We start from the raw sequence: 15,666 nt of genomic DNA on the forward strand, positions 1-15,666 counted from the left end.
TGGAGTCAAGGAGGGGCTGGCCCCTGGTGCAGGGCCACAGCTTCCTTTATTGTCAACAGTGTCCCAGAAAGGGGTTTCCAACAGACCCCTCAGTCCACCTGCCCAGCAGGCCTCAGAGCAGAGCTGCCAGATCCTCCAGGAGGCAGCAGCATAGGTCAGTCAGTCTGTGTGGGGGCCACAGGGTCCTGGGTGGTGGCTGCCAAGCCCCAGCAGCTTCCTCTTGGCTCCCCCAACAGGGCGGCAACGGCATGTAGAAAGGTGAGGTGGTGCTGTCCTCAGCAGGAAGCTGGGCAACATGGGGGCTCTGGGTGGGAGCTGGAGGGCGGGTGCTGTGCCTGCTCAGGCCCCAGGGGCAGGCCACCTCAGTGCAGCATCTGGAAGGTGAAGGGGTCGGGTGAGTGGAGGGGAGCCCACGAGGCTGCAGGGGAGGAAAGGGTCAGATGGCTCTGGACCCAGCTCTGCACCTGCCAATGCCCAGCTGCCTTGGGACCCGTCTGGCCTCAGTCCCACCTGCGCTGCCACTCGGCAGGCCTTTCGACCCTCTGCTCCACCTGGGCACTCGTGGGGCCTAGAGCGTGTCATTCATTATTTGTATTTCTTAGCACTCAGAACCCTCCTGTCTCAGCCTCCCAGAGTACCAATATGCCAAGTGCGCATCATTTGGCCAACATCTTGGTGCATCTTTCTGTTTTCTTGGATCTCACGACCTCGCAGGTGTCAGGCTATCACGTATGCCGACGAACCAGGCCCCTGGACCCGTCTTAGGGTCCTAAGCCTCGCCTGGGTGGCAGTGGCCCGAGCCCTGGGACTCCAGCCACCCACATGAGGCTCCCTTGCGGGGCTGGGCCGGCAGGGCTCCCTACCATCTCAGGCTTCTCGACTCGAACACCGTCTCCTCCTCGCTGTCCGCGGAGGCCACGTCGCCGGGGTCCTCGGAGTTGGCCAGGAGCCCGTACCTCCTCCGCTGCGGCTTCCTCAACCTGCGCGGCCCAAATTCTTTTACTCAGCGGCCGCAGGAGCCCCGGCTCGGACCCCACCGAGCCACCCGCGCGGGTTGCTGATCGCCTCCCCGCTCCAGGAGCTGGGAACCCGACAGGGAGGAGGGTCGCTGGCCGTCACTGAGAGAAGGGGCGTCGCAGCAGCCCCAGCGCTGCCCGGTCGCTGGGCGCAATGAGCGGGAGGAGGGGCACACGGGAGGTCCTGGTGGGAACGAGGCGACGAGGTCGGAGGCGCCCAGAACTCGCGGGCGCCGAACTAGGAGGGAACGCAGCGGTCTAGCGCGGGGAAGGCGGAGCGAGGCGACGCCGGGACGCGGGACGCCAAGGAACCCCCCCCTCGGGGCGGAGTCGACAAATCACGTGACCGCCCCGCCGGCTTCCGCGTCAACCCCCCTCCCAACATGTGACTCTCGAAGCGCGCGCTAATTGGCTGCAGCCAGGCGCCCGCCGCGTAAAGAGACGCACCTGAACGCCCGGATGAGGAAGTACACGAGGGCCAGGGCCGCCAGGCCCGTGAGCACCAGGAAGGAGCGCAGCAGCGGCGTCCCGGCGGCACCCGCCGGCCAGCCGTGCGTATTGTTGCGCGGCGCTCCCGGTTGGCTCCCGTTAGCAGTCGAAAGCGGCGGCGAGGGCGCTGCCTGCGTGGGGTGAGACGACGGAGGCGCAGTGTTCTCGGCCCTGCACAGCAGCGCGAGGAGCAGCAGCAGCAGCAGCAGCAGAGGCGGTGGCGGCAGCAACACGCGCGGCCCCATGGCCCGGCGGAAGCGGCGGCCGCGCCCCACCCCTACACGCAGCTGCCAGTCAGGCGCGCGGGGGTGGTGTCAGCCAATGGCCGGCGGGGCGTGGCCTCGAGGCCGGAAGTGGCCTTGGCCCCGCCTTCGTGTGTTGGCCTCGGCGGGAGCCGCGCTCCGCACGTGCGCAGGTGACAGCGGCTTCGCCGCCGGGAACCTCACCATTCCAGCAACCGCCTCCCGGGCCCAGCTGGCAGCGCCACCTTCGCCACGGACAGCAGACACCGGCTCCGGTTCGGGGCTTCATCATCACCACCCCCCCCCCCCCCGTCCTCAGATCCGGGCCAGCGATGCGAGTTCTGCAAGCGGCGGCGGTGAGCGCGCGAGGCCGCCGCGCCGTGCCGCACCCCACTCACCGGGCACCCGGCCGCCGTCCCCGCGTGTCTGTGGTCACCCTGCAAGCACAGCCGGGGCTTTGCCCGCCCATGCATCCGTCCATCCGTCCGCCCGCTCTCCCGGCCCGGCCCGGCCCGCAACGGCGGCGGAGGCAGCGCGCACAGCCAGGCTGGTTTCACACGGTCTTTAATCAACGGCTCCGCGGCCCAGGAAACGCGGGGCGCGGGCACGCGGGGCTCCGGGGAAAAGGCCCGGGAGACGTCGTCTTCGCCGCGGGCCCGGCTGGTCCGGGATCGGGGACTCGACAGCACGGGGCGGGCGAGGCGTCCAGGAAAACAGCGGCACGGCGGGGCGGCGCAGGGGCGCGATCGCCAGCACCAGAAGGACGCAGGGAAGTGAAATACAATAAAACACGGGTAGAAACGGCCATCACACGCCGCGCGGGAACCCCACCACCACGTCCTGAACACGGTGAACGGGGCCCGCTCGGATCGCCTGCAAAACCCAACAGAGTCCGGCCCGAGGCCAGCGCGGGCGCGGCCAGGCCGGACCGGAAAGGGCCGCAAAAGTGGGGCGCAGGCAGCGTGGTCACTCCACGTCCACGGCTTGGCGGCTCCCACGTCCTCGGACTTGGCCGTGGGCTCACTCGCTGTGCGTGGCTGGGGACGAAGCGCAGAGCGTGAAGGCGAGGCGGGTGGGCACGGGGAAGGAGGGGTCCCGGGCGACTGGGGCCGCCCCCACCGTGTCCTGTGCTCACCGTAGCTGTCGTAGCTGTCCCTGTAGGAGCCGCCCGTGCTCCGCTCGCCGTAGCCGCCGCCTTGACTCCGGCTGCAGGAGGCACAGACACGGGTGCTGCAGGCGCCCCAGGTCCCAGCCCGGGCTCCAGCACCCCCACTCCGGGAGGCCGAAGCGGGAGGGTCACCGTCTGGCTAGAGCAGGAAATCTGCCTCGTCCGCACGGTGAGCGGCGCCGCCCGCAAGCCTAGCGAGTGACCCCGGGGGCCAGCGCTCACCTGCCGTAGTAGTCTCTAGAGCCGCCGCCGTAGCCGCCGCTGCGGGACTCGAAGCGGCCGCCGCCATAGCCTCGGTCGCCTCCCCCTGCGGAGGCAAGGCAGTGAGTGCCGGCCCCGCCCGCAGCACCCCGCACCCCGGGGCCCCGACACTCACCTCTGGAGAAGCCCCGGCCGCGGCCCCGGGCCCCCCGGAAGAAGCCCCGGCCCCCGCCGGAGCCACCGCGGTAGCCTCGGGAGCGGCTGTCCGCAGCCTTGCCGGCCTGGTCCACTCGGATCTGGCGCCCATCCACCGACTGCGGCACAGGCACGGGGGGGGGGGGTCAGCGGGCCCCAAGCTCGGCGCGGGCGGGGGTTCCCGGGCGCCCCCACCCCACGGCGGCCTCACCTTCCCATTCATGGCCATCATGGCGTCCTTGGCGTCGTCGATGTTTTCGAAGGTGACAAAGCCGAAGCCCCGAGACCGCTGAGTCTCCCGGTCCTTCACCACCACCACTGCGAGGGAGGGGCCGGTGGGCGCCACGCCCCCACACCCACCCTTTCCCCTCCCCCTGCCCAGCCCCTCCCCGCCCCCCCCCCGCACCTTCAGCGATCTGGCCATATTTGGAGAAGACCTCCTCCAGCGACTGCTCGTTGGTGTCGAAGCTCAGGCCCCCAATGAAGAGCTTGCCTTCGTCCGACGCCATGGCGGCCTGTGGCACGCGGAGTCGCAGTCTCACCGCGCTCCCGGGCCATCCCAGCGCCAGCCACACCACGGGGCCACCCACAAACCTGGGCGCTCAGCCTCCCCACCCGCAGTTACACAAGTGGGAAACCCCTCCTGGGAAGGCACACGCAGACCCCCACGCTCCCCTCCATAGACTCTAAGCCTTCCCCAAGGGCTTTTTCCTTTTTGTGGTGCTTGGCCATGACCTCGGGGTCTGGCGCTGAGCCACGCATGTTGCCCTTTTCTGGTCTGAGACAGGGTCTTGCTACCTCACTGAGGCTGGGCTCAAAGGCTCCACCCTGCCTCAATCTCCCCAGTGCCCGGATTACAGGCCTGTGCCAGCCACCATAACTCACTGGGGCTTTTTGGTGAGCTGGGGGTTGGATTCAGGGGCTCCTGCCTGCTAGGCAAGCGACCTGCCACTGAGCTCCGTCCTCAGCCCACTGCAGCGGGGTGCTTTTATTATTTTGGTACTGGGAATCAAACTTGGGACCTTGCAGCTTGCCAGGCAGGCAAGCTTATACCACTGAGCTACATGCCTGGTCCTTCTTGGGCTTTGAGCCAGGTCTCACTATGTAGCTTACACTGCTGCGACTTGAAGCCAGCCAGCTGCCTCGCCTTGGCTCACTAGGCCTTTTTAAAAAATTTTTGATACTGGGGATTGAACTCAGAATTGCTTACTTGCAAGGTAGGTGCTTATGCCTCTGAGCTAAATCCCTGGCCCTTCTAAATACAAGTACCCCCTTTTTGTAATTATGGGCTGCTCTTCTACCTAAACATCAGATGTTCACACAACGGAAAAGACCCCAGGGTGCTTTGTGTGTGAATTGCGAGAGATCCAACCCAGGGATCCTCTACTAGCTTTTTAATATTAAAAAAAAAAAAAAACCTTTTTTTTTTTTTTTTTTAGTGCTGGGAATCGAACTCAGGAGCTTGCAGCCTGCCAGACAGGTGCTTATGCCGCTGAGCTACATCCCTGGCCCCTAGCTTTTTATTTATCTTGGTACCGCGGATTGAAGTCATGACCTCATGCTTGCCTGGCAGGTACTTATGCCACTGAGCTAAATCCCCCGCCCTTGGCCTTTAATTTTTTGAGACAGGTTCTATGTCATCCACGCTGCCTTTGAACTCCAGGTAAGCATGCTGCCTCAGCCTCCTGAGTGCTGGAATTAACAGGCATGCACTACCACATCTGGCTCTTTTTGGGGCTTCCAGGCTGGTCTTGAACTTGCAGAGATCATCATTCTGCCTCGTGGTTCTAAATGCTAGGGTTATAATTGTGCAACACCACACCTGGCTTTTAAATTTTCACTTTGGCACAAGCTTTCCCTAAATTGGCCACGGAGCTTGAGTTATAGGTGTAGGGTTTTTAGAGGGTGCTTTTTCTATTACTGTGAAGTGCCCCCAGGGTGCTGTCAAAAAGGGCACCCAGTCCTGAGGTGCTGCCTTGGGCCAGAGATCCACTTGCTAGCAGGGACTGAGATGCCCGGAGGCAGCCCCCTCAGGGAAGCTGGAGTTTGCAACGTGACTACTCAGGGGGGCGGACAGGCCGACTTGGACAAGGCGTTTATTGGCTAGGAGGACCTCGGCCCAAAGATTGAGAAAAAAGCCAGTCCACGATTTGGGGGACGGTGCCAACTCGGGATTACACTTGGGGTTCAAAAGGAGACCAGCACTAGACTTGAGCACTTGCAAACGAGGCGGCGGGGCCGTCCTTCCCCACGTGGGATCCCAATGGCAAGACGGGAAGCCGAGGCTCAGGGAGTGCGGCGACAGGACGCGAACACCCGGGACCCGCAGCGTGAGAGCCCGGCCCTGGCGCCCCGCCCTCCGCGCGCATGCGCTGAACGCGCGCCCTGCGCCACTCCATCCGGGCATTCGGAGCTCCCGCCATTTCGCCACCGAAGCCTCGAGCTCGTCGCCGCCATTTTGCTGCAGCGCCCGCCAAACTGGCGTCCCGGGGCTGGGTGGGGGGGTGGGACACTTTCGGGCCGCCGCTCGGCCCGGTCTCCCGCTGCCCCGCGCCGCCGAACGGGCGGACTCCAACCCTGGGCCCGCCCCGGCACCGCCCCCTCCCAGGGGCGTGCCGTCGCGGCCCCGCCTCGCCTGGGCGCCTAAGGCCGCCCACCGCCCTGGGACCCTCGGAGCCGGTGCCGCCAGGGCCCTCACCGCTGAGTTGGGCAGGTCCCTGATGCGGGCGGGAGCACGGCACGGCACGGCAAGGCACACCACACCGACCAGAGCCTTCTAACACGCGAATGAAAGGGGGGCGCCCCGAGCCGTGTCTGATATACACCGCCGCCGGGCCCCGCCCGCTGTGCCCGCCCCCTACGCCACGAGGGCCAATCCAAGGCGCCGGAGAAAGCGGCCGCGCCTCATATTCATGAGTTGGAGACCTGGCTTAATTATGCCACGCCCATTCTCGTGCGCGGGCGCCGGGCGTCCTGATTGGTCAGACTGAGAACAGTCGGCAGTCTCCCGTCCACGTGCGCGGGGGCGTGGCTGACCCACTTGCGTGCACCCCGCCCCTGCTCTTCGGCGGAGAACAAAGACCCGGAGTCTTGTGTTTGCTGGGGGTTCCGTCCTCCAGAGAGTTTATGCCCCCCCCTCCCAGATTTAGCGACTCCATCCAACTGTCCATCCCCAGCTCACAGACCCTCCACCTTTATCTGCACTACCCCAGCAGTCGTGCCAGCTTGTCGATCTGGATGACCACCCGCGACTCCTAGAGCCCTGTAGCGGCCCTCAAGCTCCTGAATATGTGACTTCACGCAATCAATCCCAACGCCCATCTCAATCCCAACACCGAGAGTCCAGTTGTTGGGCATCTGAACCCCATTATGCTCCACAATCCTAATTCTTTCTCCTGCCCAACATTTTTGAGCTCCCCAACTTCATCCGAGTTTGCCACCAAACCCCAACCTGCAACCACAACTCCCAGCCAAACCCTGACTTCACCACCACTCTTGTAAGTGCATCCCTACACCCCAAAATTCATCTTGCTGGTATCCTGTTTTTTGTTTTGTACCAGGAATTGAACTCAGGACCTTGCGCTTGTCAGGCAGGTGCTTATGCCACTGTGTTATATCCCCAGCCCTTCTTTGTCTTTGTTTTAGCTATTTTTCGTTTTTTTTTTTTTTTTTTTTTTTGTGTTTGTCCTTTTTATCGGTACTAGGGATCGAACTCACGTTGCCTGCTTGCAAGGCAGGCGCTTATGCCGCTGAGCTAAATCCCCAGCCTCTAGCTATTTTTTTTAATAGGCCCTCACAATGCAGTTCAGGCTGGCTTTGAACTCACCTGTGTAGCCCAAGCTGGCTTCAAACTCAAGAGAACTCTCCTGCCTCAGCCTCCCAAGGGCTGGAATTACAGGCATGCACCTCCATGCCCGGTTCTGTGTGGTTCTGTGTCCTGGCTTTAGACAGTAGGCTGCACCTGGCTAACACCCACGGTAGTGCTGACTTAGCAGCTACACAGGACATCAGCTCAGGCCTCCTCATGGCATCTGCCATGTGGCCCAGCCACCCACAGCCCGTTGACCACCCACCTCGAGAGGGCCAGGCCCAACCTGCCCTATTTGCCTTTGGAGAGGGCCTCCCAAGAGTTCGCAAGAGGGGCTGGGGATTTAGCTCAGTGGCATATGCGCTTGCCTTGCAAGCAGGCAGTCGAGTTCGATCCCCGGTACCAGTAAAAAGGAAAAAGACCCCCCCCCCCAAAAAAAAGAGTTCCCAAGAGCTCTGCAGTTAGGATGAGGGCAAACAGCTTGATGAGGAGGCCCCACAAACTAAAGCAGCTCCTGGGAGGGACCCTAAGACCGCTGGGGACCCCTTCGACATGCGCTTGGGCTCATGCTCTCCCCCCAGCCTTGGTGGGAGGAGTAAACTCTGGGCCCTTCCTTGTCCACTCACACAGGAGACCCACAGTACAGCTCAGACCCTCTATGGAGAGAATGGAGGCAGCTGGGGAGGAGCACCCCACCCCCATTTTGCTGAGACTCTAAGCTTCACTACGGGCATCAGCGTGATTCTGACCTTCACCTGGGTCGCAGTGACCCGGCTGTCTCCAGTGACACAACGGCCAGGACCCCTGAGCGGCTCAAGAACCAGGCCCTGGCCCCGCAGGCGGCAGCCCTGTGAGTCACAGCTACCCGCCCTGCACACCGCGGCAGCTCGTCAGCAGCGCCTTCTGCCGCGTCAGCTGCTCGCGCAGGGCGGTTATTAAAAGGACCAGCGCGACAGCAGCCCACCGAGCAGGATGGGCCCAGCCGCCCACCCTGGCCGAGCCTAGCCCTGGAGCAGCCCAGACCCCCGCCCTTCCCGGTGTGTCTGCTCGCGGAGCAGACCAGGACTAACGGGGTGCCCCTGAGTTCCTAGCTCCCCTGATCAGAGACATCCAAGCGTGCCCTGCCCCCTCTTTCAGATTCCGAGCGCTCGCTGTTCCTAGTTTTGCAAAGAGCTGTGTGTTTCTTCACTCGTTCATTGATTCTGCCACCAAGGACACCTAGCTGTTCCCGGGTGCCCACTGTGCCGGGCTCCGCAGTCCCCGAGGCCATTGGGTCCCCAGCAGATGTGGATGCCTGTGCCTGCACACGGCTCACCTGGGTGGCATTGTGTTTCAGATTTGGCACCTGTCTCTGCACTTGCGTCCCGAGCTTAACTGCATCTGCGTGTTGCTGTGACTCTGCCGTGTCACCATGACCCTCTTGTCTCCGAAGCAGGGTGCCTGGCACACCTCCCTTTCCTTTCACCCCCCTCCCCCGCCGCGGCCGCCCCTACACCACCCGGACTTGGGCCCGGGCGCGCTGCCCGGCGCGGGCACGAGGGGGCGCCACGGCCTCGCGGTCGTCCAGGCCGGAGCCTTTGGGACTGGCGCTGGATTCCGGACCCAGCCCTCGCGGTGGAAGCCAGCTGTGTGGCCCAGCGTGGGAGACCTGGTCCTGCAGCCGCGCCACCCCTCGCCGGCCCGCACGGCCACGGCTGGCGTCCTTGGCCCTTGCCCACTGCTCCCTGCCGGCCCTAGGCCAGTATCTGAGAGTCGCGGGGGAGTGGAGGGGGACTCAAGAACCGAAGTGGGGGTGCTGTGCAGGGCCACAGAAGCCCAGCCCGCCCCTGACCTGACCCCCTGGGCTTCCCACTGGCTCGCAGGTACCAGGGTGTATCTCAGCTCTGCATCTCCCCACGCCTGCCTCTCTTCCCTCTCTGTCCCCCACATCTCCATCACTCCCCGACTTTCGGTGCTGGAGATTGAACCCAGGGCCTTGGCACAGTGAACCTCGTTTATTTTTACTTTATTGCTTTTTTGTGACAAAATCTCAACTATGGAGCCCAGGCTAGCCTCAGACTCACGGGGGACTCTCCTGCCTCGGCCTCCCGAGTGAGTGCTGCGATTACAAGTGTTGACCTTCACGCCTGGTTTCCGAGCCCTTTTTTTTAACAACTTTTTTTTTTTTTTGGTTATCAGGGAACAAACTCACGACTATGCGTTTGCAAGGCGAGCGCTTATGCCACTGAGCTAAATCCCCGGCCCCAAATCTTACTTTTAGAAGGGGAGATTTTACTAAATCGCTAAATGATCCCAATGGGTCCAACTCGCGATCCTCTTGCCTCAGCCAACAGGAAGACAAGGATGACAGACGCCAACCCCTGCTCTTTCGTAAATCACCCAGTTTCCCAGTCCGAAGTCTCCCGGTGGGCGTCGGCCGGGGTGGATGGGGCCCCTCCATCCCGCCCCGCGACCTCCCGGGCCCCGTGGCCCGGCGTTGTCATGGAGACGGGGGCGAGGCCATTTGCTCCCTCACCGCCCACTCCACCCTCCCCGCGGGGCCGCGCTCTTGGGACGCCTGGTTCTCCCCCGACCTGGCTAATGACCGGGCGGGAGTAGCTAATGAGCGTCTGGGCCGGGGCCGGGCGTGGCCCGGGATGAAAGGCGCGTGTGTGGGGGGCACCCCGGGGCCTCGTAATTACCGCCCCCTCCTGGCCGGTGCACCTGGCGGCGCCCGGCGGGGGCGCGGAAATGGGACCGTCCTGGCAGGGCCTGCAGCCCGCCCAGCTGGCCCCATCTGCGGGGCCCAGAGCCAGGGTGGGTTGCGGGAGCCGTATGCGTGTTGCCAGGTGTGCGCACGTGTGCCCGTGTGCCGGGGGCTCGTGGGCAAGCACACAAGGGATTGCTAGGGACTGGTGTGGCCATAGTGAGGTCTGGAATTGAGGGCTTTGCACAAGCCCCTCTTGTTTTGTTTGTTTAGACAGGGTCTTGCTAAATTGCTTTTTTTTTTTTTTTTTTTTGCTTTTTGAGATAGGATTTCGCTATGCAGTTCAGGCTGGCCTTGGGCTCGCTTTGGAGCCCAAGCTTGTCTTGAATTCGCAGCGATCCTCTTGCCTCAGCCTCTTGAGTGCTGGGATTCCAGTCATGTGGCACTACACCCGGCTTCTTAAATTGCTAAATTGTCCAGGAACTTGTGACCTTTGCTGCCTCCGCCTCTCAGTGCTAAGACAAAAACCACGCACTGTCAAGCAGCTAGTCTCACGCCTGTGTGGACGTTAACAGTGGGGCCGTGTGCAGGTGCATAGAAGCGTGTGTGAGGCTATGGGGGTTTGGCACAGGACGCAAGGGGGGGATCTGGCTCAAGAATTCTCGGGGGCTCTACTGAGGCCCAAAAGTGCCTAGAACCCTACGTGTGGATGTGGGAGCAGCTGGGGACAGGCTGGGTGGGCCAGGCCCCACGAAGCATATGTGCCCATGCCTGGTGGTGTGAGTCACGTCCCTGGGTGGGCATGAGTGCTATGTGTCACAGGCAGCCGGTGCTTCTGGGAATTTCAGGAAGCTGAGGGACGGGAGTGCAGGCCAGGAAGGGTTAAACTGCCCCTCCCCCAGCTCCTACCAGCACTGGATGTCTGCCTGGTTCCCTGGGGCCCCTGGTTCAGCTGCCGTACCCCAGGAAAGGAAGAGGGGCTTCACCACGTACACCTAGGGTGGGGTTTGCAGGCAGACAAGGAGGGAGGGGTCGGCCCAGAGGCTGGCGCAGCCCCTGAGCTCCCAGTTGAGTCACCCCCTCCCCACGGTCGAGTCATGTCCCAGGAATGCACTAGCTGCAGGTCCTGCCAGGGCTAGGCCTTGAGCCACAGGGGGAGGCCCTGGTAAGACACACACATCCTGTGACGCACGATGGGACACTGGGACACACACATACACACATGCGCCACCTCTATCTGCAGGGCACCCCCTGGATACCCAGAGTCACACAAACCCACCGCGCATGGAGCCTCCTCCTAGAGCCCCACGGGCAGTGCACACCAGACTAGAACGACACCGTGGGGGACATGGGCCACCAGGCCAGGCCTGCTGCTGCTAGAGTTGCACACCTGCTTGGTCTCTGTGCTCCTGACCCCGAAGGGACTGGGAGAGGGACGCCTTCCAAGAAGGCACAGGAGCGTGGGGACGCGTCGAGGATGAACGTGCAGAGCAGGGACGTGCAGTGACTCGAATGTGTGCACACGGCACGCACACACCATCCCAGATGCCAGAGCCCCTGCCCAGGTGCCTCACCTGTGCGAGGGATGAGGCCACACCCATTCCTGTCCTGTTGTGAAGATACAGGGGGCTGAGGCAGGCCCGCACCCACCTAGCTACAGCTACAGCTTTCTCACTTTGGGAGACAGCCTCACTAATTCTCTAAATTGCCCAAGCAGGGCTCCCACTTTTGATCCTTGTGCTTCAGCCTCCTCAGGGCTGTGATCACTGGCCTGCAGCCCCAAGCCCACATCCTGGGTCATCTTTAGTTTTCAGGTAGATAAACTAGGGCCGCCTGTGAGCCTCACCCATCTCTCACCTGTCTCCTGCCCAGGCGAGGGGCAGGGTTCTAACTGGAGGAGGGGATGCAGATGGACTACTTGGGGCTGCTGGCCCTCCTGCCCAGCTGCCAGGAGGACCTGATAGGAGAAGGCACTGCATTACGTCCAGGCATCAGTGTGGCTGTCCAGTGTGACTTCCAGGACTGGAGTTGCTTAAGGGAGGACCTGGCCCAGTGTTAAATGGAAGCTACCTTTCCTTTTTTTTCTTTTTGAGACGGGGTCTCATTATGTAGTTCAGCCTGGCCTCGAACTCACAGTGATCCTCTTGCCTCAGCCTCCAGAATGCTGGTGTTGGAATTACAGGCATGTGCCACCATGCCTAGTTTTGTGCCTGTGTGTGGTGCTGGGGATTAAACCCAGGGCCTTGTGCTCGCAAGGCAAGAACTCTACCAGAACCACATCCCCAGCACCTCTCCTTTTTAAAATTTATTTATTTTTGTCTTTTTTTGAAACAGGGTCTCGCTATGCAGTTCAGGCTGGCCTTGAGCTCACCTTGCGGCCCAGGCTGGTCTGGAACTCACAACCATCCTCCCACCTCAGCCTCCCGAGTGCTGAGATTACGGGCATTGAGCCACCACGCCCTGCTTCTTTTTTATTTTTTTGAGATAGGGTTTTGCTATATACAGTTCAGGCTGGTTTTGAACTCACTATGTAGCCTAGGTTGCCTTGAACTTGCATTGACTATCCTGCCTCAGCCTCCTCCCAAGTGCTGTGCTCACAGATACGGGCTACCACACCCTGCTCACTTACCTTTCAGTATGAGGATCATACATATGATTATGTATGGCAAGGGCCCCAGGGGTCTGGAAGGAACTAATGTGTGTAGCTGGAGCCATGCATGGGGAGCAATGCTACGATCCCAGCTCTCTGGGAGGCTGAGGCAGGAGGATCTGAAATTTGTATTCAGTCTGGGTTACTTAGCAACTTGAGACTGTTTCAAAATAAACAAATAAAAGCCTGCTTATGATACAGCTCTGGTTCACACCCCAGCACCACAAAACAAAACAAATCCCACCAAAATGTAGGTTTGGAGGTAAGGTTGGGGATGTGGGGGGGGGGGCAGCGTTGTGTATCTGGCAGCCTAGTACTGGCTAAATACCCGCGGACTACTGAGCGGTGTCTCCTGGCTCCGAGGCCCTGTGTGGGATTGTTTCTGGGGTTTGCTGCTTCTCCCAGAGGGCAGAGTGTGGGTAGCGTCCTGGGATTGGGGCGTGTGCAGCGCAGTGCTGTAGCAGGCTGCTGTCTCTGGCCGCCCTAGGGGTGACGGCCTTCAGGGAGGCTGGCCCTGCCCACATTCCAGAGGATTTGGTTGGGGTGCCCTCGCAGTCCCGCCTGCTCCAGCAACCGGACCTCTGACCCCGGCCAAAGCCCACTCCCTCGGTCTTGGGCACCAGGCGGCAGCTGGCTTGGGGGAGGGCGAGGCGGGGGAGGCGCTGGAATGCGTGCAGGGGTGAGGAGGGAGGGGACCCAGAGAGGAGGCGGAAGTGGGGGAGGGACGCCGGCCGGAGAAGGGACGAAAATAGAGGGGGATGGAGACTGAGACAGAAATAGAGGAAGGCTGGGAGTCTGGGGAAGACAGAAAGAAAGACTCGGGAGGCGGGGAGACAAGCAGACGGGGGAGGGAGGAGGCAGCCAGAGGCAGCTGGCCAGGCGCGAGGGCCCCAGGTGACAGGATCCCTCCCCCACCTGCTGCTCACCTGTGCCCAGTGACATCGGAGACGGTCGGCTTTCTGCCCTCCCGGGGCTGGGCCGCCGTGGGTGGAGCTGGACTCCTGGGTAGGGCCCCAACGCCCTCGGCCGCGGGAGGTGGCCTCCCCAGCTCCAGCTCAGCGAACTCCTATTCCCAGGGCCCCGCAGAGGGGAGGGCGGGTCGAGCTAGGCCCCGTGGGGGCGGCTCTGCCCCGGGCACCCTCAGTCCTGGCTCAACCGTGCTTTCTGGCCAGCCGCCTGGCTCCTCCTGGCTGCCCACACAAATTACCTCCTGGTCAGCGCCGGCCTCTGGCATCTCCAAACACTGCTGCCAGCTTCAGGTGCCCGCTTGGTCAACCCGGGAGACTACAGTCTCTGGCACAAAGCCCTGACCCCAGTGACCTCCTGTGGCCGTGCTGTCACTCCGAAGCACTGCCCACCCTCGAGGTCACCCCCTGGGCCGAATTCGGGCGTCCTTCATGCCTTGGCAGGCACGGCGTTCGGCTTGGCCAGCCTCGCCCCGCCCCTCTTTCTTTTTCTGTTTTGTTTTCCATTACTAGAGACTGAACCCAGGCCTGGGCACCGAGTTACAGCCCCAGTCCATTTTTTCTTTTTTAACTTTGAGGCCGGCTCTCCCTAAGTTACTCAGGCCTCGCTCCTACTTGGGGTCCTTCTGTTTCAGCGCCCCCCCCCCCTCCAGCGCAGTGGGCTGACCGACCTGCGCCACCATGCCTGGCTGCCTTTAACCTTCCTCCCCTTTCCCAGCATCTGTCCCTGCCACAGCCCTGGTCGATCGCCTCCCTGTGAACTGAACTTAAGCCATGAAAACCACAGCCCTACCTTGTCGGCCTCCACCTCCCAGCAGTACCCTACGGCTGCCAGGCGTCCAGTGGCCTCTGGATATTCTGGTCTGCCCCTCCCCCACGGCCCTCGCCCTGCACCTCACATCATCCCGTTAGGGCCTTGCCAACTTCGCCTTTCCATCCCTGCTTTTTCTCCACTAACTCGAGCTCTCTATTGCCCGCCAGTGCAACCCCTTTTATTTTTCCAGGCCCTGTCTTCTACCTACAGAACCTGTCTTCCTACAACACCGGGCTAACTCCTATTTCCCTGGCAAAGCCACAGCCACAAAGTTCCCTCCTCCAGAGGGTTCCCCCTCCTTCCTCCTCGGAGCTGCAAGAGGGCTAGACAGGGGTCGTGCACACGCAAGCGGGAGCTGCGACAGGAAATGCCTGGGTGTGCACAGAAGAGTGCACGTGAGCGCGCCCGTGCCGGGGGTCCACGTGCGGCGCCCCCAGGTACGCCTCCTCTTCCGTCCAGGCCGCGCCGCAGCCGTCAGGCCTCGGCTGAGTCTCCCGCCCCCAAATTTGCAGACGCTAGAGGAGAATGGCGAGGCTCCTGCGCCTCCGCGCTTGCGCTTGCGCATTCACCCCCAGTCATGCTGAAGTCCCGCCTGCAGTTGACTATCCCGCAATCCTATTGGTGTTTACAGATAAACGAACCGCACACCCGCCAATAAGACTTCCTCGCAGGTGGGCGTGGCCTGGGCTCCGGACGAACTGACGGGGGCGAAGGGACGCCCTCCCTGCACTGACGTCAGGCTCCTTTCGGTGCGTTTCCTTAGAAACAGCGTTTCCATCTCTGCGGGTTTCCGGGGGCCGCACCCTCCCATTCAGCTTTTTCCTCAATGGAGAGGGAGGGGGTTGATGGAGAAATGGTGTCTGGCCAATCGCTCCCCCCCGAGATCCCAGCAGCCTCTCGCCTAGTCTGTGCCTCAGTGTACCTTTCCGTGCCTTCGATTCAACACGTGGCCTCCACCTGCTCTGCCTATGCACCTCCTAGGACAGGTGTAGGCAGGTGCTATGGATGCGCAGGTCGCAGAGCAAAGACTGGGAGTCGGGCTTCCTCCTTCTCGGATCCCGGATCAGGACCGTCCTGCATCCGACAGCCCCATCCCCGAAGACTGTCGCGACTTGAATCTCCCCCCACCACCTCCGCTTCCCACGCGTTCCCCCAATCCCAAGGCGGCCTTGACCCCCGGGGACATCCAGGTTGGCGGGGGGGGGGCTGTGGAACCTCGAGTGCTTCGTTCCGGGCCTGCACTGTGATTCAGCGGGCGTTCCTATCACATCCTCCTTCCTCCTCCCCACTCCGCCCCGGGCTCAGGGAGGTGGCGACTGAGGTCAGGAAGGGCTTGGCGGCGACCCGGGGCGGGGACTGCGGGTTTCACCTGAACCTCTTTCCCCACTCCCTATGCTCGCCAAGCCGAGGGGCCATTTGCGCCCACGACCTT

At 62.2% G+C, this 15,666-nt stretch overlaps 2 protein-coding genes across 6 annotated transcripts; both read right to left on the minus strand.

Annotated features, from left to right (window-relative positions):
* Positions 1-1,782, minus strand: Fam174c (family with sequence similarity 174 member C). Its single transcript, XM_003460975.5, has 3 exons — positions 1,464-1,782; positions 864-980; positions 1-374 (listed from the first exon to the last, which is right to left on the minus strand). Coding segments are annotated over exons 1-3 (405 nt in total). The 5' UTR covers positions 1,751-1,782; the 3' UTR covers positions 1-373.
* Positions 1,783-1,849: 67 nt separating this feature from the next.
* Positions 1,850-13,980, minus strand: Cirbp (cold inducible RNA binding protein). 5 transcript variants are annotated; one of them, XM_063229227.1, is made up of 7 exons: positions 13,382-13,869; positions 3,718-3,826; positions 3,523-3,629; positions 3,292-3,430; positions 3,138-3,222; positions 2,883-2,953; positions 2,296-2,784 (listed from the first exon to the last, which is right to left on the minus strand). In XM_063229227.1, exons 2-7 carry the CDS (start codon positions 3,818-3,820, stop codon positions 2,768-2,770), a joined length of 522 nt encoding a protein of 173 aa, XP_063085297.1. In that variant the 5' UTR covers positions 3,821-3,826; positions 13,382-13,869; the 3' UTR covers positions 2,296-2,767. The 5 variants fall into 5 exon arrangements, with proteins under 5 accessions (XP_003461013.2, XP_063085297.1, XP_063085295.1 ...); XM_063229225.1 differs by lacking the exon at positions 13,382-13,869 and adding an exon at positions 6,010-6,177; XM_063229226.1 differs by lacking the exon at positions 13,382-13,869 and adding an exon at positions 6,010-6,163 and having other exon boundaries at positions 3,718-5,803.
* Positions 13,981-15,666: the final 1,686 nt, after the last annotated feature.

The sequence above is a fragment of the Cavia porcellus genome, unplaced genomic scaffold (assembly GCF_034190915.1).
Source record: "Cavia porcellus strain 051 isolate PalLab524CR breed Dunkin Hartley unplaced genomic scaffold, mCavPor4.1 scaffold_17, whole genome shotgun sequence".
NCBI classification, from domain to species: Eukaryota; Metazoa; Chordata; class Mammalia; order Rodentia; family Caviidae; genus Cavia; species Cavia porcellus.